General features: G+C 39.1%; 1 protein-coding gene across 5 annotated transcripts in view; it reads left to right on the top strand.

Annotated features, from left to right (window-relative positions):
* TBC1D8 (TBC1 domain family member 8) overlaps positions 1-26020 on the top strand; it is a 133321-nt gene that overhangs the window by 30030 nt on the left and 77271 nt on the right. For 3 of the 5 annotated variants that reach the window (XM_072614688.1, XM_072614685.1, XM_072614687.1), the window contains exon 2: positions 19810-19965. In XM_072614688.1, the coding sequence (XP_072470789.1) occupies positions 19810-19965 (156 nt within the window). The remainder of the gene's footprint in view (positions 1-19809; positions 19966-26020) is intronic. The other 2 variants (XM_072614684.1, XM_072614686.1) reach the window with 1 other exon arrangement.

Here is a 26020-nt window from a genome sequence, read left to right as displayed (position 1 = left end):
AGCTCTTTTGATTGTGAACCCCTAGAAATAAAATACTTTTGAGCATGTACCCCTACTATGTGTATATTTACCTATATAAAAGGGACCTAGGACATTTACAGACATAAATGTGCAACTCTCCTAATGACTATGTATCTTTTAAAACAAAAAAAAAATTTATAAAAGAAATAGGCTTTTAGTTCTGCCTACATCCCTATGTAATCACTTAGTTAATATTACTCAGTTATATCACTTAGTTAAGTGATTTATCAAAGAATCCTACATCTAGAATGTGAAAGGAACCCCAGGGTCACCTAATCCAACCCACTTGTTTTACAAATGCTGAAATTTGGGTGGTCCAGGGCTACATAGGTAGAAAGGATGTGAACTCAGGCATTCTAACTCCAGAGCCAAGAATCTTTCTTACTCCCTTCAAGGGACAGCCACAAAAATTATGATAGTTAAATAGGAAAGTGTTCCTTCACCTCAAAAAAAAATGTGCAATTCTTTGCCAAGAACCGAAGTTCTGGATTAACAGGGGATTACTCTCAGGAAATCTCTAGCTCATGCCCCTGCCCAGGAGTTTCCTCTGAGAACATCAGAATTTGGCTTTCGTTTGGAGATCTTTACAAAAAAAAGATAAAGTATCCTCAGCTCTTAAAGAAGGCCTCAGACTAACAAAACTAGCATGAGCTTTATCCCTCTAGACAAAAATGCAAAGAACTTCCATCCAAGCCTATGAAGAACTGAGAGAATTAATTCTCTTTAGTGAAGGATGAGACTTGTTTTATTTCTCCATATTGTGGTCCTCCCTCCTTGCTGCTCCTTGGCAGAACAAAAAAAGGGGGGAAGACCAGGACAAATTACTCTTTGATTCTTTCCTCAAACCCAGCAAAGCAGGGGAAAATGTTTTATCTTTGTAAAAGATGCAGAATTTACAGCGGGATAGCTAAGTGGCAAGGGTGCAAGGCCTAGAGCCAGGAAGACCTGAGTTCAAATCCAGCTTGACATTAACTAGTTATGGGGACTGGTCAAGTCACCTAACCTGTATCTGACTCAGTTTCCTAAATTGTAAAATGAGGATAAAAATAGCACCTACCTTACAGGATTGTTCTGAGGATTCAATGAGATAATATTTGTAAATCACTTAACACAGTGCCTGACACATAAATGTTGCTTAATAAATACTAGTTCTCTGATTCTTCCCTTCCCGTTCCATCTTCCCCTTTGTCCAGGAATGCTCTACTTTGTCTTCTTCACCTTGTGCAGACTCCTCAATGTATACGGTCCCCTGGAGGGCAGTACAGTTTCCCCTCTCTGTGTGTGTGTGTGTGTGTGCTTTGTGTGGATCTCTTTCTCCTCTATATTCAATCCTTTTGTTTAGTAAATGACTAAACTAGTCTCTGTAGAGGTCCATCTTCAAGGCACCATCTAAAGGTATAACTATATAGGAATCAGATCTTTAGTATTCAGTATTTTGTCAATGTATTTGGCCACAAGTACCTAGGATAAGACAAGTACACACCATGTCAAAGAGAACAAAGGCCTCACGGATGAAACAGGAAAGACTGTTTACCTACTATCATACTACTTTGTCAAGATGACATTGTGGGTACAGAACAAAGACTGCAGTGGAGCAGCCAGAGTTGGAGGTGTGCCCACGCATGTTTGCAACAAATAGAATCATTGAACCAGACAGAGTGGTAGCCACTAGAATTAAAAAAAAAGATAACCCCTTTTCTTGTACTGCTATACCTGTTGTCTTAATGCTATAATGGATTCCCTTTTGGAGAGCACAGCTGGAAAAGTGGAGTGGTCTCTGACTGAGCTGCACAAGTGTGTGTGAAGGTCTAATGAAAGGGGCATGCTGGTCTCCTTTGGTGTGAAGAATCCTTGAAGGCTAGCATACACAAAACTGCTCATGGCTTAAAAAAAAAACTGAATAAAAGAAACTCCTGTTATTGTAGCACAAGATCGTCAGTACTGGTATTTTTCTGTATTCATATTTGTTCATTCATACCTGATTCTTTTTGACCCTGGGGACCGTACCTGTCCATGGGGCTGTCCATGGAAAAGGTACTGGAATTGGCTTGCCATTTTCTTCTCTGATGGATTAAGGCAAACAGAGGTTAAGTGACTTGCCCAGGGTCCCACAGCTAGTAAGTGTCTGAGGCTGTATTTGAATTCAGGTCTTCTTGACTCCAGGTCCATGGCTCTAGGTGCCTCATGCATTCACCAAGCATACAGCTCTAACTTATCTGAGCTGATCATACTGTCAGTTTTATTAAAATAATTATTATTTACTTAAATTTTCATTTTACTTTTATTTATTGAAATCGTTGCTCTTCACTCCTCCCCCCACCCCCACAGTTCCTAAGCCCTTGAGTTGTGAGCAGTTTGTCTGTGGCAGTATTCACCTATTACTCTTTATTACACATGTGTCTTTCATTTTCCTTTATGTCATCCTCTTTTCTTTGCTTTCTCTCTCCCTCTCTTCTGTTTGTGGGTTAGATGAGGCCTCATGATTGAGGGTAGATAAGTCCCTGCATGCAGCGTGGTAAGCAACATGGAGAACACGTATTCAAGTCACTTTATTTAATGCAAGCAAATCCCATAGCATATAGTCATTCTGTGACTGGGGAAATGTATTCCTGTGAAGGCTCCCAGCCTCTGTGAAAGTGAAGAAATGTTCAGATCTTGCCTAGAGCACACAGACACTGTGTTCTGGAGCATTCCAATCTCGCCTCTTTCTAATGTTTTTTTTGCAGCTTCTTTGCTAGATTGTAAATCCTTGACTGTATCTCTCTTACCTTTGTATTCTGAGCACAGTATTTCCCCTTTAATTATTGCGTATCTAGAATTTTTAAATCCAGTTGGGGAAAACAGGCACCAAGTCCAAGGGAACCTTGTTGTCACATTATCAGGAAATCTCCTATAGAGAGACAATGGGAGATCCGAGTGAGTGCCCTTCCTTATTTCCATAGGATATGACGCTAGTTCTAGAGAAATAGGTAGGCTTTCCCTGACCTTTCTCTCTGCTTGTTAACTGTTTCTTTTGTCAGTTTGTTACTGTGGCTTGTTTCAGTATTTCTTCTACCAAGACTTTGTGAAGAGACAAGGCAGTCTGTCCTTCAGTTGATACAAACATGACTGCTTTGTGGAATCTCAAAATAAAACAAAACAGAAAAAAAAACCCAAACTTCAAAACCTTGGCCCTAGGACAAACTTGTTTTGTGAAATGTTTGTCTTGTGTCAGGATCCGGGAACACAAAGCTGGCAGAGTGTTTTCTGGAGCCGTTTTTATGTTGAAAGAGGAGTGACAGGTGGTAGACTTTGAACAATCATATTTCAAGATCAGAATTCAACCTAGAGAACTGTGGTTGCTTGGACTCTATAGAAAATGTTATCTTCAAGCCTAAAGATAGCTATATCTAAATTTCATTTTCCTTGATGAATGCAGTTGTAACAATAACTAGGATTCTGATGAACATTTAAATTTACATTTGAAAGAATTTAACTTAAAAAAAAAATCCCTGCTCAATAGCTATAAGATATAAAAGCCGGAATAAGGAAGGGACCTGTGCTCTCATGGATCTCCTTTATCAGTGCAGGTCAGCTCCTTCATTGTAATCTTAGAGAGTTGTCATAAATTGGCCCAGACTTGGAGTATGTGTCACAGGTGAGGTTTAAGCTTAGGGTTTCTTAGCTCCAAAGGCCAGTCCTCTATCTAGGCTTCAACACTGGTTCCCCAGAAGGGGTGAAGGTACCGAAGTTCAAGATGAAAAAAAAGCCACTAACTTTGTCTTTTGTACGATAGAAGGAATGGAAGATGTTATACACAGGTGTCCCAAAACCCTTATGGGAAGTTTCAGCCTGCTCTGAGGTTCTTTGAAAAAAGAAGTCAGCATATATCTATCTATCTATCTATCTATCTATCTATCTATCTATCTATCTATCTATCTATCTATCTATCTATTAATTAAGCACCTACTGTGTAACAGGCTCTGTGCTAAATGTTGGGCATACAAAGAAAGACCAGTCTAGTGGGAAACAGCATGCAGCACAACAAAAAGTAAAATAAGGTATATCCAGAATAAACCAGAAATGGTCAATAGAGAGAAGGCACTAAAATTAAGGGGGATTGGAAAAGGCTTCTTATGGAAGGTCGAATTTTAGCTGGGACTTGAAAGAAGCCGGGAAATAGTAATGAAAATTAACTAATGAAAATGCTTGTAGTTGGGAGATGGGAGTATCTCTTTATAAGGACTGCAAGGAGGCCAGTGTCATTGGATTGCAGGCATCTGTCAAGACACCAGAAATATACTGTGTTATTGTCCAAGGGGGCATGAATGATCTGGGCTCTCTTCCTATCTCTGACACTAGCTGTGTGACTCCAGGCAAATCACTTCACCTCTCTGATCTTATTTTCGCATCTGAAAAATGGGCATAGTAATAGTACCCATCTCACAGAGCTGCTGTGAGGCTTAAATGAGATAATGTAGGTAAAGTCCTTTGCAGACCATAAAGTGCTATATGAAGATCAGCTATTGGTTGAGTTCAATCTCTTTTGGTTATCCTGAATGTTAGATCCTATATCATAAGAATTAGAGCCAAAAGGGAAGTTAGAGCTCATCTGGTCCAATCCCCTTATTTTACAAACAAATTTTTTAAAAAGCTCAGGGAGGGGAAATCACCTACCTAAGATTACATAGATAAATCAAGTAACAGAGTGGGGTTTCAAACCCGGATCTTCTGTCCCCATAGGGGAGGAAAGGCAGAACCCCCTTGCTTCGAATTTCTAAAAACAAAAAAGAAAAACAAGGAGAAAACCAAAAAACTTTTGCATTTGCAGGCTTAACTCTCTGTCCCTGTGGAAATCTCTTTGTGTTTGAGTAGCCAGTGACTATTGTGTCATTGTCTTTCATCCTGAACTTGAACAGATGGAAATGTCCTGCTTCCCTGGCTCCTTTGGACTCAGCGCATTGATTGCCATCTTGCAAAGAATGGGGTGTAACCTCCTTTTCTTCTCCCCTCTCTGTTCCCAGAATGCTGCCTTGCTCCATTTCCTGCCTTTAGTTAGATGCAGTTTATCATACTAAGGTGTGCTTTGCAAGGTACAGGGAACGCCAGTTCTCTACTATGGATTTGATGGGAGCTGTGTGCTAGATTTATGATTGAATTTGGCTTCTGGACCCATTTACATAGACTACCTGCTGGGAGTCCTGCCGAACAAGTCTAACGACCTTTCTTCTCCCAGGCTCCGAGACCTAAAAGAGAAGGCTTTGTTTTTACTTTCTTGTTTGGTCCTGTTCTGTGTTTTCTGGCCTCTTCGCCCCTGAACCTGACAGTTGAAAGATCTTCAATTTGTAGCCAGGACTCAATTTGTTAGAGACAGTCTTTGAGAGAGAAGACGGGAAATTCCGAATCTGATTTGAGGAATACAGGTCAATACCTGTTAAGCTCATTAAGGGGACCTCACAAAACAATTTGTATTAAGATTTTGTTCTAATGGAAACCTTCTGCATACAAAGCATGGAGTATAAAACTGTAGTTTGTTGTTTGTTTTCCTTTCATGTAAGGCAAATGTTCTATATATATTTGATTCCCAAACAACAAGTGGGCAGGACAGGGATTTTTATACAGGCATTTTTTGATTCTTTAAATTGAAGATTCCTAGTAGGGCACATATGGTCATTAGACCTGTTTAATAGAATTTTTAAAGGCTTTTCTAAACATTTTGTCAATAGAGCTTTGTTATTGTTGGTGGGGGAGGGTGATACAGCAATTTCAAGGGGAGGTAAGGTCAAAGAGATGGTTGTATGGAGGTTTGAGGAGTGAATCAGAAGTGCCAGTTCTTCTGGGGTAAAGATGGCAGATTGTGCAAGGTAGCAGAGCAGAGAGATGTCAGGAGCAGAAGGATTTATCTGCAAGGATCATGGGACTGGGGCATTTACAATGACCAAGGAAGAGGCCTCAGATTCCATGGGGAAGGTACAGATGATCCTTTATTTTGCAAAGGGAATGGGGGGAGGGGAGATATGATGCCGAGGGCATTACATCTCTCTCTGCTCAACCACCAGGACCTGATGTTTTATTAAGGGAAAGTATCAGATTAAAAAGCCTAACTCTTTGCCAATCTTGGGTTCCCCATATTTGGTCCCTATGATTTCTTGTTAGCCTTTGTCCCGGCCCTAGGACAAGGTTCGTTGTACTACCTTACATTTGAAGCTTCTCTTTACCTTATAATTAAAGATATTTAGTAAGTTGTTGTGCTTAAATCTTATGGAGAAAGCCACCGCCTTTATTGAACAGGTTGACTGCTAAAAGGATGGGATCATTAAAAAAAATCAAGTATATGAGATTTTCATGATATGAAATTACTTGTATCCACCTCAGCAAGCAGCATTAATATGGCCTGCCTGTATACCATGGAAATAACTTCATTTATATTGAACGGGATGTAATGATGACATTTGCTAAAACCTAATTCTTCTTGCAGTGGTATTTTGAGCATTTGTGCAGTTACCCTGGAGCCTTGCTATGAATATGATAGCATAGATCAGTACGAAGTCTTAAGGCTCTTTCCAAAGGGGTCTTATTCCTGGAAGCACTAAAAGGAATTTGTAATAATAGGAGCGCACCATCTCTTTCTCCCTCTTCCCCCACATTTATAGAGGCTCCATTGTAATTGTAATGAAACACATGTGAGTGTAGTTGTGTGGTGGGTCAGGGAGAGGAAAAAAAATCCTTGTATATTTAGTTTAGGTGTCCAACTGGAGATACCTTTTGCTCTTTGAATTATTACAGTTTTGAGGGAGGTGGGGGGGAATAGGTAATACAACAAACTCTGCCTTACTAGTCAGATGATGTAATTCCCACATGATAAATCAGAATTCTTTGGGTGGTCGGGATTCAAGATGACATTCTTTTCTAGACTTTTCTCCATCTGGACTACAGATGAGAACTTATGTTACAGTGAAGAATAACAGTAATAATTGCACATGTATACAGTATATGCCTTTCCCTCTCCCTTCCTCCTACAGATTACCTTGCATTTATGTTGTATATGTTTGTATATAAACCTATTATCTTCCCTGATAAAATTTAAGCTGCTGGAGGGAAGGAAGTGTTTTGGTTTTATCTTTGTATCTCTAGCACGGGAACTAACATGGATTAGAAGCCAGGCCTCCCTTGCTGTCCATTATGCCAGAGGAAATGAAAGGTCCACATCTAAAAGATATTGGTCCATATCTCTAATATGGATTACAGGTGGCAGACAAGTCCCTGAGTCACAAAACTATAATCACAGTGAATCTCAAGGATGTCAGATATCCTTGACATACTGCGCTTTTTCCCTACTTTTTTTTTCTTCCAGTTCAGACCTTGTGCTCAACATAGCATAGAGAATGAATTGTAGAAAAAGCAGTCAGGTCTTTGTCTATATCCTGGATTTGGTTACCCTATAGCCTATATCTACTCTTTCTGTTGCAGTATCTGAAAATAGCCCTGTAGTTTCTTGGTTTATAATGAGGCTTTCTAAAAACTGAATAATTTCTAATGAAAACTGTTCAGTTTCATGTAACACTTTTTTTTGGCCATCTGGATTGACAAAACCCATTAGGATTTAGAAGTAGGTCTTCTCCTGTTGAGAGAACAAATAGATGCGTAATCTGACATAATGATTGTAATTGTTTTCCCTCTTGAAATATTTGCATGTGGAGGATGTTCAGTATGGTCTCTGTCAGGAGTACTTTTTATGACAACAGAATTCTTCTGTGACCTCCACTCTCCCCCCTTTCCCTAAATCTCACACAGACTATGCTGAATAGATGAAGACTCAGTATCCTGACAGACTGCTCCTCCTAATGCAGACCCAGAATGGTGCCCCCTCTCTGTTTTGTGTTTGATCACATTTGGGGAACTTGGACAAAATCATGACGAGCTCTTGGCTGGTATGATAGAATTTTCTGTTATGTGTCTGAACCGATTTATTGTTTCTGGAGCATAAAGCCAGGCAGGAAAACCTGTGACTGTGATTTCATGTAGCAAAAACAATCGCCTCTTGGCTTTTCTCTGAAATCCTTGCATGTTCATTTTCTAACCTTTAAAAAGCATCTTTGTTTGTCACAGCATTACCTTTAAAAAAAATATTGGCCTGTTCCCAGGAAGAGCACATGCAGCACTGGGCAGCTGTTGTCTGTAATAAGATAGATGCCTAGTTTACAGGATGTGTAAAAAGAGCAACAGTTTGAAGACCTCTTTGCTCATGAGTATTTTAGATCTGTTGGTAGCTGTCATTTTAAACTTATCATGGATCATATATTTGATATCTATTATGTAAAATATATTGTGTTAGGTCTGAAGGCCTGGGGAGGGGGGATAGAGAATCAGTATTAACTGAGGAATAATAATTCATTTCTACAGAGGTTTTATTTTTCTTACTTTTTCAATATGGGGGGAAGTAAGAAGGAGAGAAGATGGATTTTCATTCATAAAAAAATAAAATGAAACTAATAATGCACATTTTCTCAGCAGCTTCCTCAGGCACTTACTTCCCAACAATCTTGTATCTAGGTAGTACAGTTATTATTATGTCTGTTAGGAGATGGGAAAACTGTGACTCAGTTATCTAAGGTAAGATGATTTGTTCAGTGTTGAGGTAGTAAAGGTAAGAGCCAAAATTAGGACACTGAGGCCGGTGCCATCTTCTGCTGTGGCAAACTGCCTCTTCTTCATGGGTGTTAACATCGGACATAGTGAGGGATATGTGACAAAACATACAAATGATGCAATTCAGTGAAACATTTATTAAGGGTCTACTCTGTGCCAGGAACAAAGTGCTAAGTGCTAGGGATACAAATAAGGAAAAGAGACAGTCTCTTGTGGCCTAGGAACTTAGACTCCGATGGCAGAAGATAAGACACACAAGGAAGCTTGAAAGTGGGGCAGGGTGAGGGAGAGAAGGTGGGAGCATGATGGTGACAATGGTGGTATTGAATCCAGGAGTGCAGCTGGTGGGAAATGGTGTATGTAATTATATAGAATAACTGTTGTGCAGAATAGGATAAGACAATAAAGCAGATATAGAATTATATGAGTTTGGAGGAAGGACGGATTATAAGCAGAGAAATGGGGCTATGCTGCCATCGTTCAGAAACAATCTATTTCAAAGCCCCCTCTTCCCTATTTTCTATCCTAATTACAAGAAATCATGATGTTGGTGCAGAAATCAAGTCTCCACTTTTGTTACTCTGATGGCTTAGAAATAGAAATGTTAGAAGACATCCTCTCTGGATTTTCCTTGAACAGTCAAAGATTTTAGGATTGTGGATTCCTATTAAACCGCGGTAGTGCAGAATTCAGTAGGTGCTGAACTTTTTACTGCTGCAAGCATTGGGATGAGAGTAAGGCTAACCCAAATTTGAGAAAGATTTTAAATGATAGAACGCTTTGGGGGAGAGACAGCATGGAACCGTTAAAATGAATAGAGGGGCACTGATCTGGCTAACAATGTTGTATCTGATAGAAATCTTTGAAAGGCTGTTGCTGTGCCATTGCTACATTGATATGTAAAACTATCAAGCAAAACAAACCAACAAAAACCCACCAGCCTACGTGAACGGGAAGGGAGGAAAGGAATAAGCATTTCTGTAATCTTACTATGTGCCAGGCACTGTCCTATGCATTTTACAAATGTTATCTCATTTAATTCTCGACAAACCTGCAAGGTAGCTGTTATTGAGGCAGTTGATGGCTTAGTAGATAGATCACTGAGCCTGGAGTCAGGAAGACCTCAGATGCTTCCTAGTTGTGTGACCTTGGGCAAGTCACTTAACCACTGATTGCCTGACAGTGATCCACTGGAGAAGGAAATGGCAAAGCACTTGAGTGTTCTTGCCAAGAAAACCCCAAATGGGGTCACGAAGAGTTGGACACAAGTGAAACAGCTGAACAGTGCTGACAACAATAAGGTGCTATTATTATCCCCTTTTACAAGGAAGGAAATTCAAAGTGCCCAGCATGTAGTAGGTGCTTAATAAATGTTTATTGATTTATTGAGGTTGAGATTAAGTGACATGCCCAGGGTCACACAACTAGCAAAGTGTCTGAGATTGGATTTGAGCTTGGGTCTTCCTGATTCCAGGCCCAGTGATCCGTCTATTGTGCCAGCTAACTGCCATGTGAGTGGAATAATGTCCCTTATTGGTAGGAGAGATACATAAGTGATATGTATGAATATTGACTTCAGAAATCAGTTGGTATTTTTCACATCTTGCACCTTTTGATATTTTTCCTGCTTTCATTTAAAAATAACTTTTTGGCATTTTCTCTCTAATGTATCGACAACTTTGGCTGGTCCCTCATCTATTTTTATATCTTCAGTTCTATTTTTTTCCTTTCCTATGATTCTCGTGGCTTTGCATTTTGTTTTGTTGACTCACAATCCAACCACACTGACTGCCCTTTGTGAATTTTAAAGCTTCTCCTTCTTCAGTTATTGCCAGTATAAGGTCATCTGTGTATACCGTAACTGGGGCTCTGCCTTTTTTCTTTTTTACACACTTCATTTTTCAAGTTATATGCCTACTTCCTTATGAATAGGTCAAAGGACAGCATATATAGCTAGGGATTACTCAGGCAACCTTATCTCTCTGCTCTTCTCACTTTTCTGCACTGTACCATATGCATGGTACTTAAGTATTGTGAGATTTTGAACTGCAAAGAATCATTTAGTCCAACATCTCATTTTACAGAAGAGAAGAAATACGTCAAAAAAGGTAGGTGGCTTACCCAGATTCACACAAGTAACAAGTAGCAGAGCCAGGATTTGAAAACAGGTTCCCAGCTTCCAGATTATCTACATATAACACACTGTCTCACTAGGTACTGATTATGTTGGTACCGTAGTGGTTATTATCCTTGACTTGAGTTTTAGTCCTCACTTTACCACTTGAATTCAACAATCTAACAGACAATTATTAAGACTCTGCTGTGTACATGCACCACAGTGCCTTATGCATTGCCTTAGAAATACAGAGTTTGGGTAAGACAGTCTTTATGATGTTCCCATGTCTAGTAGGGGGATAAGACGAAAACAGAAAACTATGGTTTATAATACACATACGTCCAGTACAGAAAGGGCTCACAGAGTGCTATGTGGTGACCTTAGAGGGGATGGAAGCAAAGATTGTTACCAACTAAGAGGATGAGATAAGGCTTCCTGGAGAAGATGGTGTTTGACTTGGGCTTTAAAAGGTGAATAAGGAATTCAGCAGGCAGAGGAAGGAAAGGTGAGCGTCATACCAGTCATCAGAAAATGCATAAGAATAGGTGTAGAAGCAGGAAAGCGTGGGGCATAACTATTAGTTCAGGGTGGTTGAAACACCGAGCACGTGGATAGAAATGGCAAATGAGGCTGGAAATATAGGGTGGTTCCAGATTATAACTGACCTTCAATGCCAGAAAAAGGAATTTGAACTTTACCCTTTATTAGCTTATGGTTAGGAGCAAATCATCTGACCTCTCTGAATTTCTGTGAAATATTAATAAGTGATAGTAATAATAATGAGCATTTGTAGAGCACTTTAAGATTTACAAAGTGCTTTACAAGTATTATCTCATTTGATCCTTACAACAACCCTGGCCCATTATCCCCATTTTACAGGTGAGGAAACTGAGACAAAGAGTAGTTAAGTGACTTGTTCGGGGTTATACATCTAGGCTGGATTTTGAACTCAAGTCAAACTCCTGACTTAAAGTCCAGTGTTCTGTCCTCTGAGCAACCCAACTGCTTTAAAATGCTACCTACCTACTTAATCCTTCATAGTAGTACAAGAACCTAAAAAAATTCCCAATGGACTCTTGAGGCAAAACGCCTTCCACATCCAGAGAAAGAACTATGGAATTGGATCGCAGGATGAAGCAGACCATTTTCTTTCATATTATGTTTTGTTTTGTTTTATGGTTTCTCTCATTCATTTTAATTCTTCTATGCAACATGATTAAGGTGAAAAATGTATTTAATAGGAATGTATGTGTAGAACCTATATAAGATTGTATGCCATCTTGGGGAGGAAATGGGGAGGGAAGGGGAAAGGAGGAGAAGGAAGGGGGAAAAAAATCTAAGACATATGGAAGTGATTGTAGAACACTGAAAACAAATAAAATAATTTTTAAAATAAAAAAAATATTACCTACCTGAAAGGATTGCGAATGATTATCCATAATTAATAGGAAGAATGGTACTGGTTTCAAAGCAATAGTGGAAAAGGAGATGTCATACCTGCAAAGAGTCAGAAGTAGTCCTTGGAGCCTGAGACAAGAGAATGGATTTACCAAGGCAGAGAGAAGATAAGGGGGCAATTGGCATGTTAAAAGAAGAAGTGATCCATAAAGATTAGCAAGTCGGACAGAAGTAGGGTCATTAGTAGCAGCAAAGAGGGAAGAGAGGGAGGAGAAGCCTCTTCAAGAACACCAACCCTTTTTCTCGTCAGGAACACAAAAGGGCAATGCTCCTAATGTAGGGTAATGAAGAAGTAGGTTGACACCTGGAAGCAGATGTCAGGATACAGGGACAGCAGTGGCTGGCCTGGCACTTGAGAGTAGCTATTCCTACTTCCCAGCATCATGAGGAATATGTCTGTTGATGGCAGTTTCAAAGCCAAGGTTGATATTCCTGGTCATCATTAAACTGCCCAATTAGTTCTAGCTTCGACTCACCCAATTCTAACTTTTAAGGTGTTGTTTTCCTGAATTAGCTTTTGCACTTTCTTTTCCATTTGGCCAATTCTATTCTTTAAGGAGTTGTTTTCTTCGGTGAATTTTTGTAATTCCTTTTCCTTTTGGCTAATTGTACTTTTTAAGCAGTTTTCCAGACTGTTAACTCTTTTTTCCTACTTCTCTTGCATCTCTCTTATTTCTTTTCCCATTTTTTTATTTTACATTTCTTATATGATTTATAAGCTCGTTTTTTGACCTCCATGTGTTCTTTACAGGCTTTTCTTCATTGAGTTTTGCTCATGGGAATTTTGGCATTGTTGTCCTTTTCTGAATTTGTCTTGATCTCCTGTCACCATAATAACTTTCAACGGTCAGATTCTTTTTTGTTGTTTTTTTTTTTTTTTGTTCATCTTTTAAAAATTTTTTTTATTGTTTACTTTTTTTCTTTCTTTTAAATTTGAGCTCTACACCCTTGGATGGAGGAAACACTACTCCAAGCTTCTTGTGTCAGTGGCTACAGGCCCTGGCTCTTCATGTGGTGCTGCAGTGATGTTGTTCTGAGGCCCCTGGGGGACACTTGTGTCTGATGCTGTGCTGAGGGTGTAGGGTGGGGGATGGCTGGTGTTGCTGGAAGCCATAAGGGTCTGGCAGCTTATCTGGTGCTGAGCTGGGGTCCTAGTGCTGGTGTCTGGTGTGTGCTGAGGCCCAAGGGGAGTTCTTGCATTTTCCTGGGGCTACACTGAAGTGTAGAGGCCTGGTCTACTTTCTTATCATCCTGGAGGAGGTTTGTTTGCCCTGGACTGTGCTGAAACACATGGTGGTTCTTGGAGTTGGACTCTGCTGGTTCCCCTGACTATGCTAAGGCATAGATGGGTAATCCTAGTGTTGGTGTTTGCCTACTCCACCACAATGGGGTTCAGGATCTCCGGCTGGCTTGCTGCGATGGGGCTTGCTGCTGTTTTGCTGGGACACTTCCTGTCGTGGACCATGTTCCCCTTCTTAAATGATACAGACCTTTCTTGCCAATCTTCCAAGTTTCTTGGGCTAAAAGATTGATTCACCCCATCATTTTGCTGGTTCTGCTGTTCCAGAATTTGTTTGGAGGCATTAGTGTATGGTTGTTTGGAGGTGAATATGGGAGAGTTATGGTGATTTATTGCTTATTCCTCCATCTTGACTCCTTGAAGTGGAAGTCCGTTCTAGACATGCCAGTGATTGCAGTGGATCATGGCTCAGAAGATTGGTACAGGGGTCATGGATCCAGGGGAGAATCTGTACAGCTGAAATGTTGGACATCCAGACACCAGGGAAGCAGCGACCCTTTGTTTTTCAGCTGCTTGTGGACTGTGAAAGCTAGCTGGGGGATGACCTGTCCTTGGGTCACAGAGGGAGAAAGCCTTTGAAATGAAATGGATCTGGGATGTTCTAGTTGGTACAGCTGTGAAATTGTCAAGCTGAGACTTTTCTTGCTGTTAACACAAGAAAACACTGTTGGCTTGGGAAGGCAGGTGGTGAAGGAAAACTTTTACTGTGCTGGAGGTAGGCAAAATACAAAGGATATCTAGGTCTGGCAGAGGAACAAGGTATAAACATATGTGGTTCATAGGATTTAAAGCTGGCAGGGACCTTAGACTTTATCTAATCCAGTGGTTCTCAAAGTATGGTGCAGGGACCACCGGGGGTTTGCTAGACCCTGTCAGGGGATCCATGAAGTCAAAACAGTATTCATAATAATACTATATTGTTTTAATTTCTAATTTGGTAAATATGATTAGATGTACAGAGGTGTGTTGGAGACAGCTTGAACTGACTTGAGATGATTATTAAATCTTCAATGTGAGCAATAATTTTTAAGAGTGGGGAATGGGGGGGGGGAAGGGGCCCTGAGACCAAGAATTTGAGAACCACTGATCTAGCCCAGCACTTTTGTTTTAGAGATGAAAAAGCCAAAGCCCGGGAAAATGAATTGATTTGTCCAAAGCCAGAATTAAAATTGTGCGATCCCAAATGACTACTATGATATGCAATAAATCATACATAAATACATCTGAGAGGTACAAAACAAAATACCAGGGGAGGTCTGAGGAGGAACGTTTTTACCAACCCAGGGAATCAGCCAAGCTTTCCTGGAGGGAGAGGGTCGTTCAGATTGGGCTTTAAAAAAAATAAGTAGGAATTTAGTAGGTAAAGATGGAGACAGAGGATATGGGAAATAGTGTGAATTGAGGCACAGAGTATGTTCAGTGGGGAAATAATTTACTTGTAATTCCTTCCAAGAACAAAAGAATTTAAAAACAAGAGAACAGCTTGCTGAGAGAAGCAGAGGACACACAGACCCCCTGGCCGTCCTTGGACAGTAGTTTGGGAGCCAGTGAATTAACAGAAAGTTACAGTAGCAGTTAGAGGATTTAGGTTCACATCCAAGACCCATCTAACTATGTTGGGGAGTGTCCTAATGCAGTATTTGTATTTTGTCATTTTTATCTTTGTGTCTTGAACTGGACATTCATTTATTTTTCCTGGGAAGTACGAATGCAGTTTTCCCCTGTGTTATTGAATAATCTGACTGAAGTAGTAGTGGCTTCTTTAAAAACTTTTTTTTCTTTTTTATGCTCTCATATGTAAACAGTTCATCCTACAAAAAATAAAATGGTTATATATGAAATGACACATTTGTTTCATTTAGTTTGTCTTTTTTAATCGTAAATTTAACATAATAGTAACACAACTACATTATTTGTCTCCTCCCGAACTCTTATTTGCTTTCTTTGTATTTTTGTTAATGCTTCATTGATGCTTTTTTCTTTCTAGTCTCTGTTTTCGTCACTATCCCCAACCCTCCCCTCCCCAATAGAACCCATAGTCAGGTAAAACAAAATCAGCGTCTTAGCTGTAACTGAAAATGTATGGTTGCTTTTCACTGATGCTCTTGGCCATCTTTGGAGTTCAATTTTAGGAGTTATTTTTAGCCTTAAATATTTTATACATATAAAAACCAGGTTCCACGTTTCTCAAATTCTGGATAAGAAAGAACCTTTGAGAGGAAGTCTTTTATCATGTGCATTTCATGACATTATGAATTAATTAGACCAGTATTTAGCAAAAAATGAATCAAGAAAGGGATAGGTTAGCATTAGAAGCAGCAGGTACTATTTTAAGAACCATCCGACCTAAGAATCAAGAGACCTCAGTTCTAGTTGCAGTAGTGACCCTCTCTCTCCAACTTTCTGAACCTTGGTATGTAATGCTGTATAATATCTCAGTCTAATAATACTTTCAATGTTAGAAGGTAAGCATACGATGAAATAACTTGTATAAGTACTTTGTCATAGGAAAGTGCTGTATTCATGTTGAATTTTTCTCATGAGACTTGTGAAACACTAGCAGGGCTCACCTTGGCTGTAAGTGGTATAGGTTCCTCTGCCTGTGTGACGTGGTTCTTCTTCCTCCTTTCAAGAGTCTTTTCCTTCCAGTCTATGCCATCTGACATGAAATTCTCACCATAAGGAATTCCTCTGGGCATAATTCCAGGAGTTCCCCAAGACAGAAATACCAGTGGAAATGGAACACTCATTTTTACTAGCCCTTCACATTTTATAACAGTTTAGTTTATCAGATAAGTAGCTATTATTATCTTACAAAGTATCAGGACTCTGATATAATGAGATCTAAAACAAATGACTTCTGATGAAGGAAAAAAAAAAAAGGGTTCTAGAGCTAGGATGGGTATTAAATGAAGCAGGCAAATTAGGCTAACTTGGAAAGACACTCAGATGTCAGATTCAGACGCCCCCTCCCAGCTAGATTCTGACCCCTGCCTGAGGTAATACACAACCATGCCCGTGATGCATCCTGTCTCCCAAAGCCACCACCCCTTACCACTAATCATTTTCTGGGGAACATTTGTGTTGCCTTGTTCCCCAAGCTGTAATCCCAAGCTGAAATCTCCAATTTCCCTGTAGAAATTATTATGTTATGTTGAACAAAATGGCAGAAATTTCAACAAGTTTTGAGTAGTTATGGTAATATTACATTCAGACCATTCTAAGAGTTAAGAATGAGTTCCAACTAAGAGGAATACTTTCAAGGTTATCTGGCAGTAATATCATGTGCATAGCTAAGCTTTTAATTTCTGAGGTAGGTTCTTTTGCAAACAAAAAAAATAAAATGCAGTGTGTTTATGCTTTTTGGATGGTTCATACTATCTGCTTTGTCCTTTGGACCCTTAGACACTGGCGTCTGACCTGCTGCTCCATCTTAAGGACCACTTGGCCTTTCCATCCTGAAGTTGTGTTGTTCTCCCTCTTTTCGATCTGAATCACTGAGCTTTAGCACGTGCCTGGCACATAGAAAGTACTCAATAAATGCTTTCCTATTCCATTGTATCTAGTCTAAACTATACCAGAAAGGAATTTTCTCCGTGACAAAATAAGAATAATAACTACTGTATACATAAATTCATATGTATGTATATGGTATGTATATACACACATATACAATAATATGTATGTTATATATGTGTATTTATATGTGTATGTGCATAAATACATGTATGTGTGTATAAATACACAAGCATGTGTATTTATACACACATACACATACATGTAGGCCTGGGAAGGCACAATCATATTTTGTTTTGGGAGGCACCCAGGTTTAAGTGACTTGCCCAGGGTCACACAACTAGTAACTATCTGAGGCTAGGTTTGAATTCAGTTCCTCCTGACTCCAGGGTCTGTGCTCTATCCCCTGTGTCACTTAATGTTTTAAGGGTTGCAATGCATTTTTATATGGATTATCTCATTTGATCCTTATAACAACCCAGTAAAGCAGATGTTAAAGATGAAGAAGCAGGCTAAAAGAGGTTAAGTGATTTGCCCAGATTCACCAAGCTAATAAAGATGTGAGGCAGAATTTGATCTCTGGTTATCCTGTCTTCAAATCCAGCACTATACCTACTATACTACCTAGCTACCTGACAAGTAGCCTTCAGCCTCTGCTTGAGTATCTCTACCCAGGGAAAGCCTAGTACCTTCTAGTACCCTTCACTTTTGGGTCAATGTCATATTTTAAAAGTCTTTGTTAATTAAGGTAATGACTCATTTAGAATTGTTGATTTAGAAATGAAAGGGACATCAGAGGTCATCTAGTCTAACTTCCTTATTTTATAGGGGAGGAAAATAAATCCCAGAAAGGTTGTTAGTTTTTCAGTATCCCCAGGTTCCAGTCAACTCGGTCCTCTGACTCCAAATACAGTGATTTTTCCTTTATTCAATAGTTAGACTTCTGACAGCTGTCTGGAGCACATCAGCAAATCAAGAGAAAAACAGATTTCTAAGTAGCGACAATAATTGTGATGTGCACAGTATTTTTTGTTTTCAAAGACATTACTATATTTTAAGGTACTGTACGACAATGGATGTTCTTAAGAGGGTAAGAGGGTTGTAAGTCATCAAGAATAGGTTAAACTGTGATTGGGCTACTAAGGAAACCTATGTAGAAGTCCTTCTTTAATGTCTTATCAGGTCATCTGAAAATCTAAGGCAGCCATTCTGGAGAGCAATTTTGAACTATGCCCAAAGGGCTATAAAATTGTACCATATCCTTTGACCCTGCAATACCACTACTAGGTCAGTATCCCAAAGAGATTACAAAAAAGGGAAGAGCACCCACAGAGACAAAATGTTTATAGCAACTCTTTTTGTGGTGGCAAACGTTGGAAATTGAGGGGATACCCATCAGTTGGAGAAAGCCTGGACAAGTTGTAGTATTAATGTGATGGAATACTTTTGTTTCATAGGAAATGATGAGCAAGTAAATTTCAGTAAAACCTGGAAAAACTTGCATGAACTGATGCCGAATGAAGTGAGCAGAACCAGGAAAATACTGTACACCTTAACAGCAACGTTGTGTGACAATCAGCTTTGTTAGACTTAGCCCTTGTGAACAATGCATAATCTAAGACAATCCCAAAAGCCTCATGCTGGAAAATGCTATCCATATCCAGAGAAAGAACTGTGGAGTCTGAATGCAGGGCAAAGCATACTGTTCTGTCTTTTACTTTGTTGTATTTTTGTTTTTTCTTTCTCATAGCTTTTCCCTTTTGTTTCTGATTCTTCTTTCAAAACATGACTGATGTGGAAATGTGTTTAATATGGTCATATGTTATAGCCTATATCAAATTGCATGTTGCCTAGAGGAGGGGGGAGCAGAGGAAGAGGGGAAAATTTAGAACTCAAAATCTTAATAAAAATGAATGCTGAAAATGAAAAATTATTTCTTTAAAAAAAATCTAAGACAGCAAGAATACAGGATGACAGATCCAACCAACCTTAAAATGGATCAAGCCGTGGACTATGTCTTTCAGCCCTCAGAAAAGCAGCCTGGCAGAGGTCGGAAAGGTTCATCCCCATGTTTGCTGCAGGGTGATGAACTTTTTCAGCCTCTGCAACTCTTGAAGATGAGCTGTAAAGTCACAGATGGTCCATGATCTGTATTTAGTGGAGGGAGTGCCCATGCTGACAAAATTATGTATCTTTGAAGTATGACAAGGCAAGGAAACTTGTGATATTAATTTTAGAAATAGCATTACCTAGCATGGTTCCCGTTTAAATCATAGGATCATGGCTTTTCAGACAGGTGCCTCAAGCTTCCTTTAAATCTCAACTAAAATCCTATCTTTTACCGGAAGCCTTCCCCAGCCCCTTTAGATTCTGTTACTTCCTGTTGATCCTGTATGTTGAATCCTCTTTATAGTTGTCTGTTTGTTGATTTTGCCATTAGATTACAAGCTCTTTGAGGGCAGGGACTGATTTTTTTTTTTTTTTTGCCTCTTTTTGTATTCCCAGCACTTAGCACAGTGCTTGTCACATAGTGCTTAATAAATGTTCATTAATTGATCTATTGCTCTAGTTTGAACTTTGGATGAAGATGAGGATGATAGATACAGATGGGAAAACAGGGGCCTAAGTCCTCTGACTCCAGTACCTACTTTCCAGTAGATTTGAGGAAATTTGTATACTGTCATGTGGGAGGGTGAGTTGTCATCTTGATGATCTGTTTATGAATGTCTCTCTCTGCTCAAAGACACCTCTTTTGTCATTTCTGTTTAAGGTCGCTTGGTAGGCGCACTGGATGCAGTCCTGGATTCCAATGCACGTGTTGCCCCTTTTCGAATTTTGCTACAAGTTCCTGGATCACAGGTTTACTCTCCCATAGCATGTGGTGAGTTATTGAATGGATCAGAAGTTTACTGGGCCATAGCCATTGGTGAGTTACATACCAAAAATAAATTCCAAAAGTTATTGTCTGAGCATGCTGAGTATGCATGTCCAAGAAGCTAAAGGTAACCTCCTTTTAGAAACTGATGTGTGGGTATAAGCATATTGGCTGGTTTTGTTTTTGTTTTTTTTTTTTTTTGAGGGCAGGAATGATTTTTTTGTGTGCTTGAACCGTCAAAATACCTGCTAGCCATAACTCAGAGGCATCTTAGCTTTGCCTAATGGTTCTTACTTAGGCTTGGCGCATTTCATTGGTTCAATGAGCTTGTCTCGTATGTTTGAGTAGGAAGTATGATGTTTGCTATCCTAACCCTATTTTATACTCACTTGTTTGCATACACATATAAACTTCTTTGTCATAGAAAGAAATTTCTTTGAGTCCTCCCCAATTCTAAAATAAACCATGATATCATTTTACACTGGGCTTATAAAATTTTACTGCTCCATTTGATGTGGTGTATCTAGGAATAATTGGCAGTCACTTCACAGTAATCCCTTCCAGAGCACTATGTCTCAGAAGTATATAAAGATGAAGAGGCAGAAAATAAATTCTTGAGGTCAAGGATTATTTTTAAAAATTTTGTTGTGTTTATATTCCCAGTGCCCTGCACACAGTAGGTGTTTAATACATGCATGACAGATCAAATTTAATTTTCTAGTGCAATTCTTGATTTATGTGGTGGTATAGGGAGCTAAGAATGGGGGGATAATTATACCCTAGGAGCAGTGTGCTGATTAAAGTTTTGTACTTCCTTCCTCCATTGGTAGGTGACCATATTTTGAAAAACCTGTTTATTGGATTTCATTTTGTCCTAGACATTAAAGTAGGAATTGTGTGATGCCAGCATTTCAAGATATAGGTAAATCATAGGAAGGGAATGAGAAATTGGAAGGAAATGTGGGTGATAACCAAAGGGGTGGTCTTGAGAGAAGGAAATATAGAACCATTCTACAATAACAATTGTATTGTAAAAACAAATGGTTTTGAAAGCTGTAAGAAGTCTGATTAATATAATTGCTAATCATGATTGCAGAAGCCTGATGATAAAATATTCTATCCTCTTACTGACAGGTGATGGACACTCAGGGTACAGAATGAAATAGAAATATGCTTTTGGACACAGTTGATGCCTGAATTTATCTTGCTTTTCTATGCATATTTTTGTAGGGGTTTTTGTTTTTCTTTTCTTTTTCTCAGTGGGATTAGAGAAATGGATGTAAGGGGAGAGAAAAATCTATTTTTTTTTTAGTTAAAAAAATAAAATCTAAGTTAAAAATGGACCAGAGCAGTATTAGTGATGAGACAAAGTGTAGGAGAAAAGGGTGAATTTAGTATCAGTGTACAAGTTCCCTACTCCAAAGGCAGTTTTACTTCCACTACTTTATTTTAGAATTCTAAAAAATCAGTTTCCTTTAGTTTCACATTTTTTATGAACCCTTTATCCAGGGGGCCATTCCATAATCACAGTCTGTTTTAGATTTATGTTTGAGGGGTTCATCAATATATTTCAAACAGTAGTTTTTCTGTCCAAATTAGTATAGGGAATGCCTATCTAGACCTTTTGTTTTACAGATATAGAAACTAAGAAGCAGAGAGATTTGTGATTTACCCAAGGTCACTCAGTTAGATGTTGGATTAAAATCCAGATTTCTCCCTCCCATTTCAATGGCCTTTCATCTGTGTTACTCATGATTTATGTTTCAGTAGGTCTTGAACCATGAATGAGATACTGTCCCTTTCTGTAATTAGATAGAGATCTCTTAAAATACAGAACAGGAACAATGTCTCCTATATATCTCTATCTGTACACACACACACACACTCACACACACACACACATACACATATTTGTTGTTGCTGTCCAATTGTTTTTCAGTCACGTCTGACTCTTTGTTACCCCATTTGGGGTTTTCTTGGCAAAAATACTGGAGTGATTTGTCATTTCCTTCTTCAGTAAGTGGCAGAGCTGGGGCTGGAATTTAATCCTGAATTAAGATGTTAGTATGTGTGTTTATGTATGTATATAGGCAGCTAGGTGGTGCAGTGGATAGAGTGCCAGGCCTGGAATCAAGAGGACTAGCTTCCTGAGCTGAAATCTGGTCTCAGAGCCTTACCGGCTATGTGACCCTAAGCAAATCAGTTAACTTTTTGGAGGCTTTTCTGATTAATTCAACTTCTGATGTAAAACTTGTAGGCTGACAATGTAGAAATGACAGAATTCCTCTTTTCTGATGAAATTCAGCCTCCACTAACACATCTACATACCAACACACACACACACATACGTGTGCATACTCACAAACTTGGTCTCTTCCTTTCTCCCCTCCCTTTCCACTTCTCTTCTCTTCAAGAAAGACAGAAGTAATACAATCCAGTCTCAGTCTCTGCACTAATGGAGAGGAGCAATTTCAAAGACAATCGAAAATGGTAAATAATTCACTCAGCTAGTTCAGGGCTATAGAGTTCCTGTTTGTGGGTACAGATAGAAATATAGATGGAAGGATAGATATCTATTTATCTACATAGATAGACAAGGACTGAGACTGTCATCTATGATGTCATTGGTATAGGGCTGAGAAAACTCCCTTCACCAGGGCAGGGAGGTAGCTTCCCCACGACTTAATCATCTTAGAAAGTTGTCTAGAGTCCTGAGAGGTTAAATAACCTGCCCAGAGTCACCTAGCCAGTGTGTGTCAGAGACAGGACCTGAGCCCTGGTCTTCTTATCTTGGAAGCCAGCTCCCTGCCAGGATGTCTCTAAGAGACAGAGACAAAGGGAGAAAGAGTGATACATACATGCATACATCTATACATCTATACATACATACATACATACATACATACATACATACATACATAAGTACTCTAGGCAAATCACTTAATGTCTCGGTGCTCAAGACAGTTCTTTAAAACTATACATTTAGAGACTTGCATTGGCAAAGAGAGTTTTCTCATCCTAAAGTTCCTTACACTAATAAAATCACAGGTCCAGTTCCCATACACTCATGTATATGTGTACATATGTATATAAATTGATATATGTGTAGTTGTATGCATACACAGATATACCTGTTTTGTATAATTATAAATATACATTTATTTATTTGTAATATCATCATGGGCTCATAGATGTAGAATTAAAAGGGACCTTGGAGTCCGTCAAGTTTAACTATGTATGTGTGCATCTGTGTGTAGGTGTGTATTTATATACGTATGTGTGTATATAAATTATGTATGCATGTGTTCATATACCTATATATGTATTATCTGTGTATGGATGTGTGTATGTGTGTATGCATGTTTATATTATATATATCTGTAATCAGCATATATGTGTTCATATGCCTATTTATGCACTGCATAGAGGACAAATAAATAAATTTCTACGCACAGGATAGCATGTGATCATAGATTTGAAGCAAAAAGGACCTCAGAATAACCTGGTAAACTCCTATTAAAGATGAGAAAGCTGAGGGACAGGGAATTTTAGTAATTTGTTCAAGTTTCCCATGAGTTCTGACAGGCTTCATAGTTTGTCATTCATAATCTATCTTGACTTCAGAATTCCAGAATAATATAAATTGGAAAAACATTCTTTTCAGAAAGATTTCTGGCATGACCTTGGGCAAGTCACTTAACCCTAATTGCCTCAAAAAGAAAAATAACCCAAACAAAACAAAAAATTTCAGTTTTTCCCTTCGCAAGCAACAGAGTTGAAGAAGAGAGTTGTCTTCTTCAGCTCATTTTACAGATGAGGAAGCTGAGGTAAACAGGGTGAAGTGACTTGCCCAGGGTTGCAAAGCTAGTAAGTGTCCGAGGGCAGATTTGAGCTCAGGAAGTGAGTTAAGACAAGGCTGTATTACTTTCGTCTATCTTGAATAGGAGAGAAAGAAAGAGATTGAGTTTGTGAGTGTGTGTGTGTGTGTGTGTGTGTGTGTGTGCGCGCGTGTGCGTGTGTGTGAGTGTGTATGTGTGTGTATGTCTTGGAGTGTATGTGTATTGATGGAGGCTGGATTTCATCAGAAAAGAGGAATTCTGTCATTTCTCCATTTTGTGTTATTCTGGTTGTTCTCAGCCTACAAATCTATCAGAAGTTGAATTAATCAGAAAAGTCTCTAAAACCTTTGCCTTTCTCCTGGGCTCCAAGTACTTTCTCTCTCTTGGATTAGCATTTTTATCAAATATTATCTTATTGATAAAACATCAATATCAACAAACTATGTTTTATCAGTTATTAAAACTAGTATTGTTGGTGTTAATAGCCCTCTTCATTTTAATATTTTACAAATGTGTAGATTTGTGGTTTAATTTTAGGCTCTATCTTTAATGTTGCTGTGGTCAGTTGTTTTCAGTCATGTCTGACTCTTCATGACCCCAGTAGGGTTTTCTTGGCAAAGATACAGGAGAGGTTTGTCATTTCCTTCTCTAGCTCATTTTACTCATGAGGAAACTGAGGCAAATATGGTTAAATGAGTTGCCCACGGTCACCCAGTTGGCATGTGCCTGAGAATGGATTTGAACTTAGGTATTCCTGACTTCAGGTCTGGTGTTCTATCCTCTGTGCCTCCTAGCTGCCTGCATCCTTAGTATTGTGGTTTTATTAAAAAGTCAGTTCAAGTTTCTCTATGCTCTGGATCACATTCTGTCATGATAGCATGATAGCTCTCGTGCTGTCTCTACTGATAAAGTAGAGAGAGCAAGGTCCAGAATGAGTGTGGCACTGTGGCATAGGTAATGGGCCTTTCATGATAACCCTGACCCACCATCCTTTTTCTAGCCATGTGGATATTTCATTTTCCACTGTGTAACTCCAGTGTCCAGGATCCAGGTTGATCTTAAAGTAGAGAATGAGAAGTATTATGAAAAAACTGAGAGAAGCAAGAAATGTCCCCAGAGGTAAGAACTGTAACCCTCTAACTTAAGAAATGCCATGGAATAGATAACCCAGAACAGGTTGCACAGACACACAACTCTGTTTATGAGCCTCACTTGTATCTGTTCTCTAAATCCGTTTGTGGCCTTCAGGGAAATCTTGTTGAGGAAGCTATTGGTGCAAACTGTAGAAGATACAGAACACTATGTTGGCAAAGGAAGGATTAATATGTTTTCATGACCTTGAGTCATGCAATGGAAAGAATGTTAGATTTGGCATCAGACAATTTAGAATCTAACCCGTGGTCAAATTACTTAACATCCATGGTTCTCAGTTTCTTCATATTTAAAATGAAGCTGGGTCTGCATGACATCGGAGGTCCTTTTTATTTCCAAATTTCTGGTCCTGTTGCCTTGTGTATAGAAACTCACCAGGCCTCCATCCTGTCTCTCTCCCTTCCACTTACCTTCTTGACCTTACCCATGAGTAATAGATTCTTATTTCCTTAATTGCTGTTTACTTCCTCATTAAAAGCAGGAATGCTCTGAGGTGGATTGCCTTTGGAGATAGACTCTGATCTCGTGTATCTACCCTGTGCCAGGGTCATGCAGGAAGTGTCATGCTGAGCATTTTTTTCAAATATGGAACTTATTGTGCAGCGAATTCAAAGAAAGTGCAGGCAGGTTGGCCAGCAGGATATAAATGAGAGTGTTTACAGTGGTAAACACTTCGTCTAAGGTCACAGAGTAAGTGTTGCCCTGTGTATTTTCTTTTCTTCATGATTTCTTTAGGGCAGTTTTTGTTTTTGTTTTGTTTTTGCTAAAATTTTCCATGGTGTTGGGGTGGGGGTGGGAAAGTTCAAACTGAGAAAAATATTACCGGGAAGCTACACCCTGGACTTAATTTTCACTTCAGTGTTGTGAGCATATTAAATAAAGTCAAATAAGGGGCTCCAATAATGAAACCAGCACAAGTTAAGAATTATTGGGTGTTTCTCAAAATTGTTTATAAAAAATTGTGGACTCTATATCTTCAAAGAGTCTATTTTGAATGGAACGAAAGGGTCATTTTCTCTCTTCCTCCCTGTCTTTTGCTTCCATTCCTTTTCTGCATAGAATCATAGCTTTTTAGAGCTGAAAGGGATATCAGAAAACATCATGGCCAACCTTGT

Source organism: Notamacropus eugenii, chromosome 5, assembly GCF_028372415.1.
Source record: "Notamacropus eugenii isolate mMacEug1 chromosome 5, mMacEug1.pri_v2, whole genome shotgun sequence".
Classification (NCBI taxonomy): Eukaryota; Metazoa; Chordata; class Mammalia; order Diprotodontia; family Macropodidae; genus Notamacropus; species Notamacropus eugenii.
Note: the sequence above shows the minus strand (reverse complement) of the source record. Positions and strands in the feature narration are given on the sequence as shown.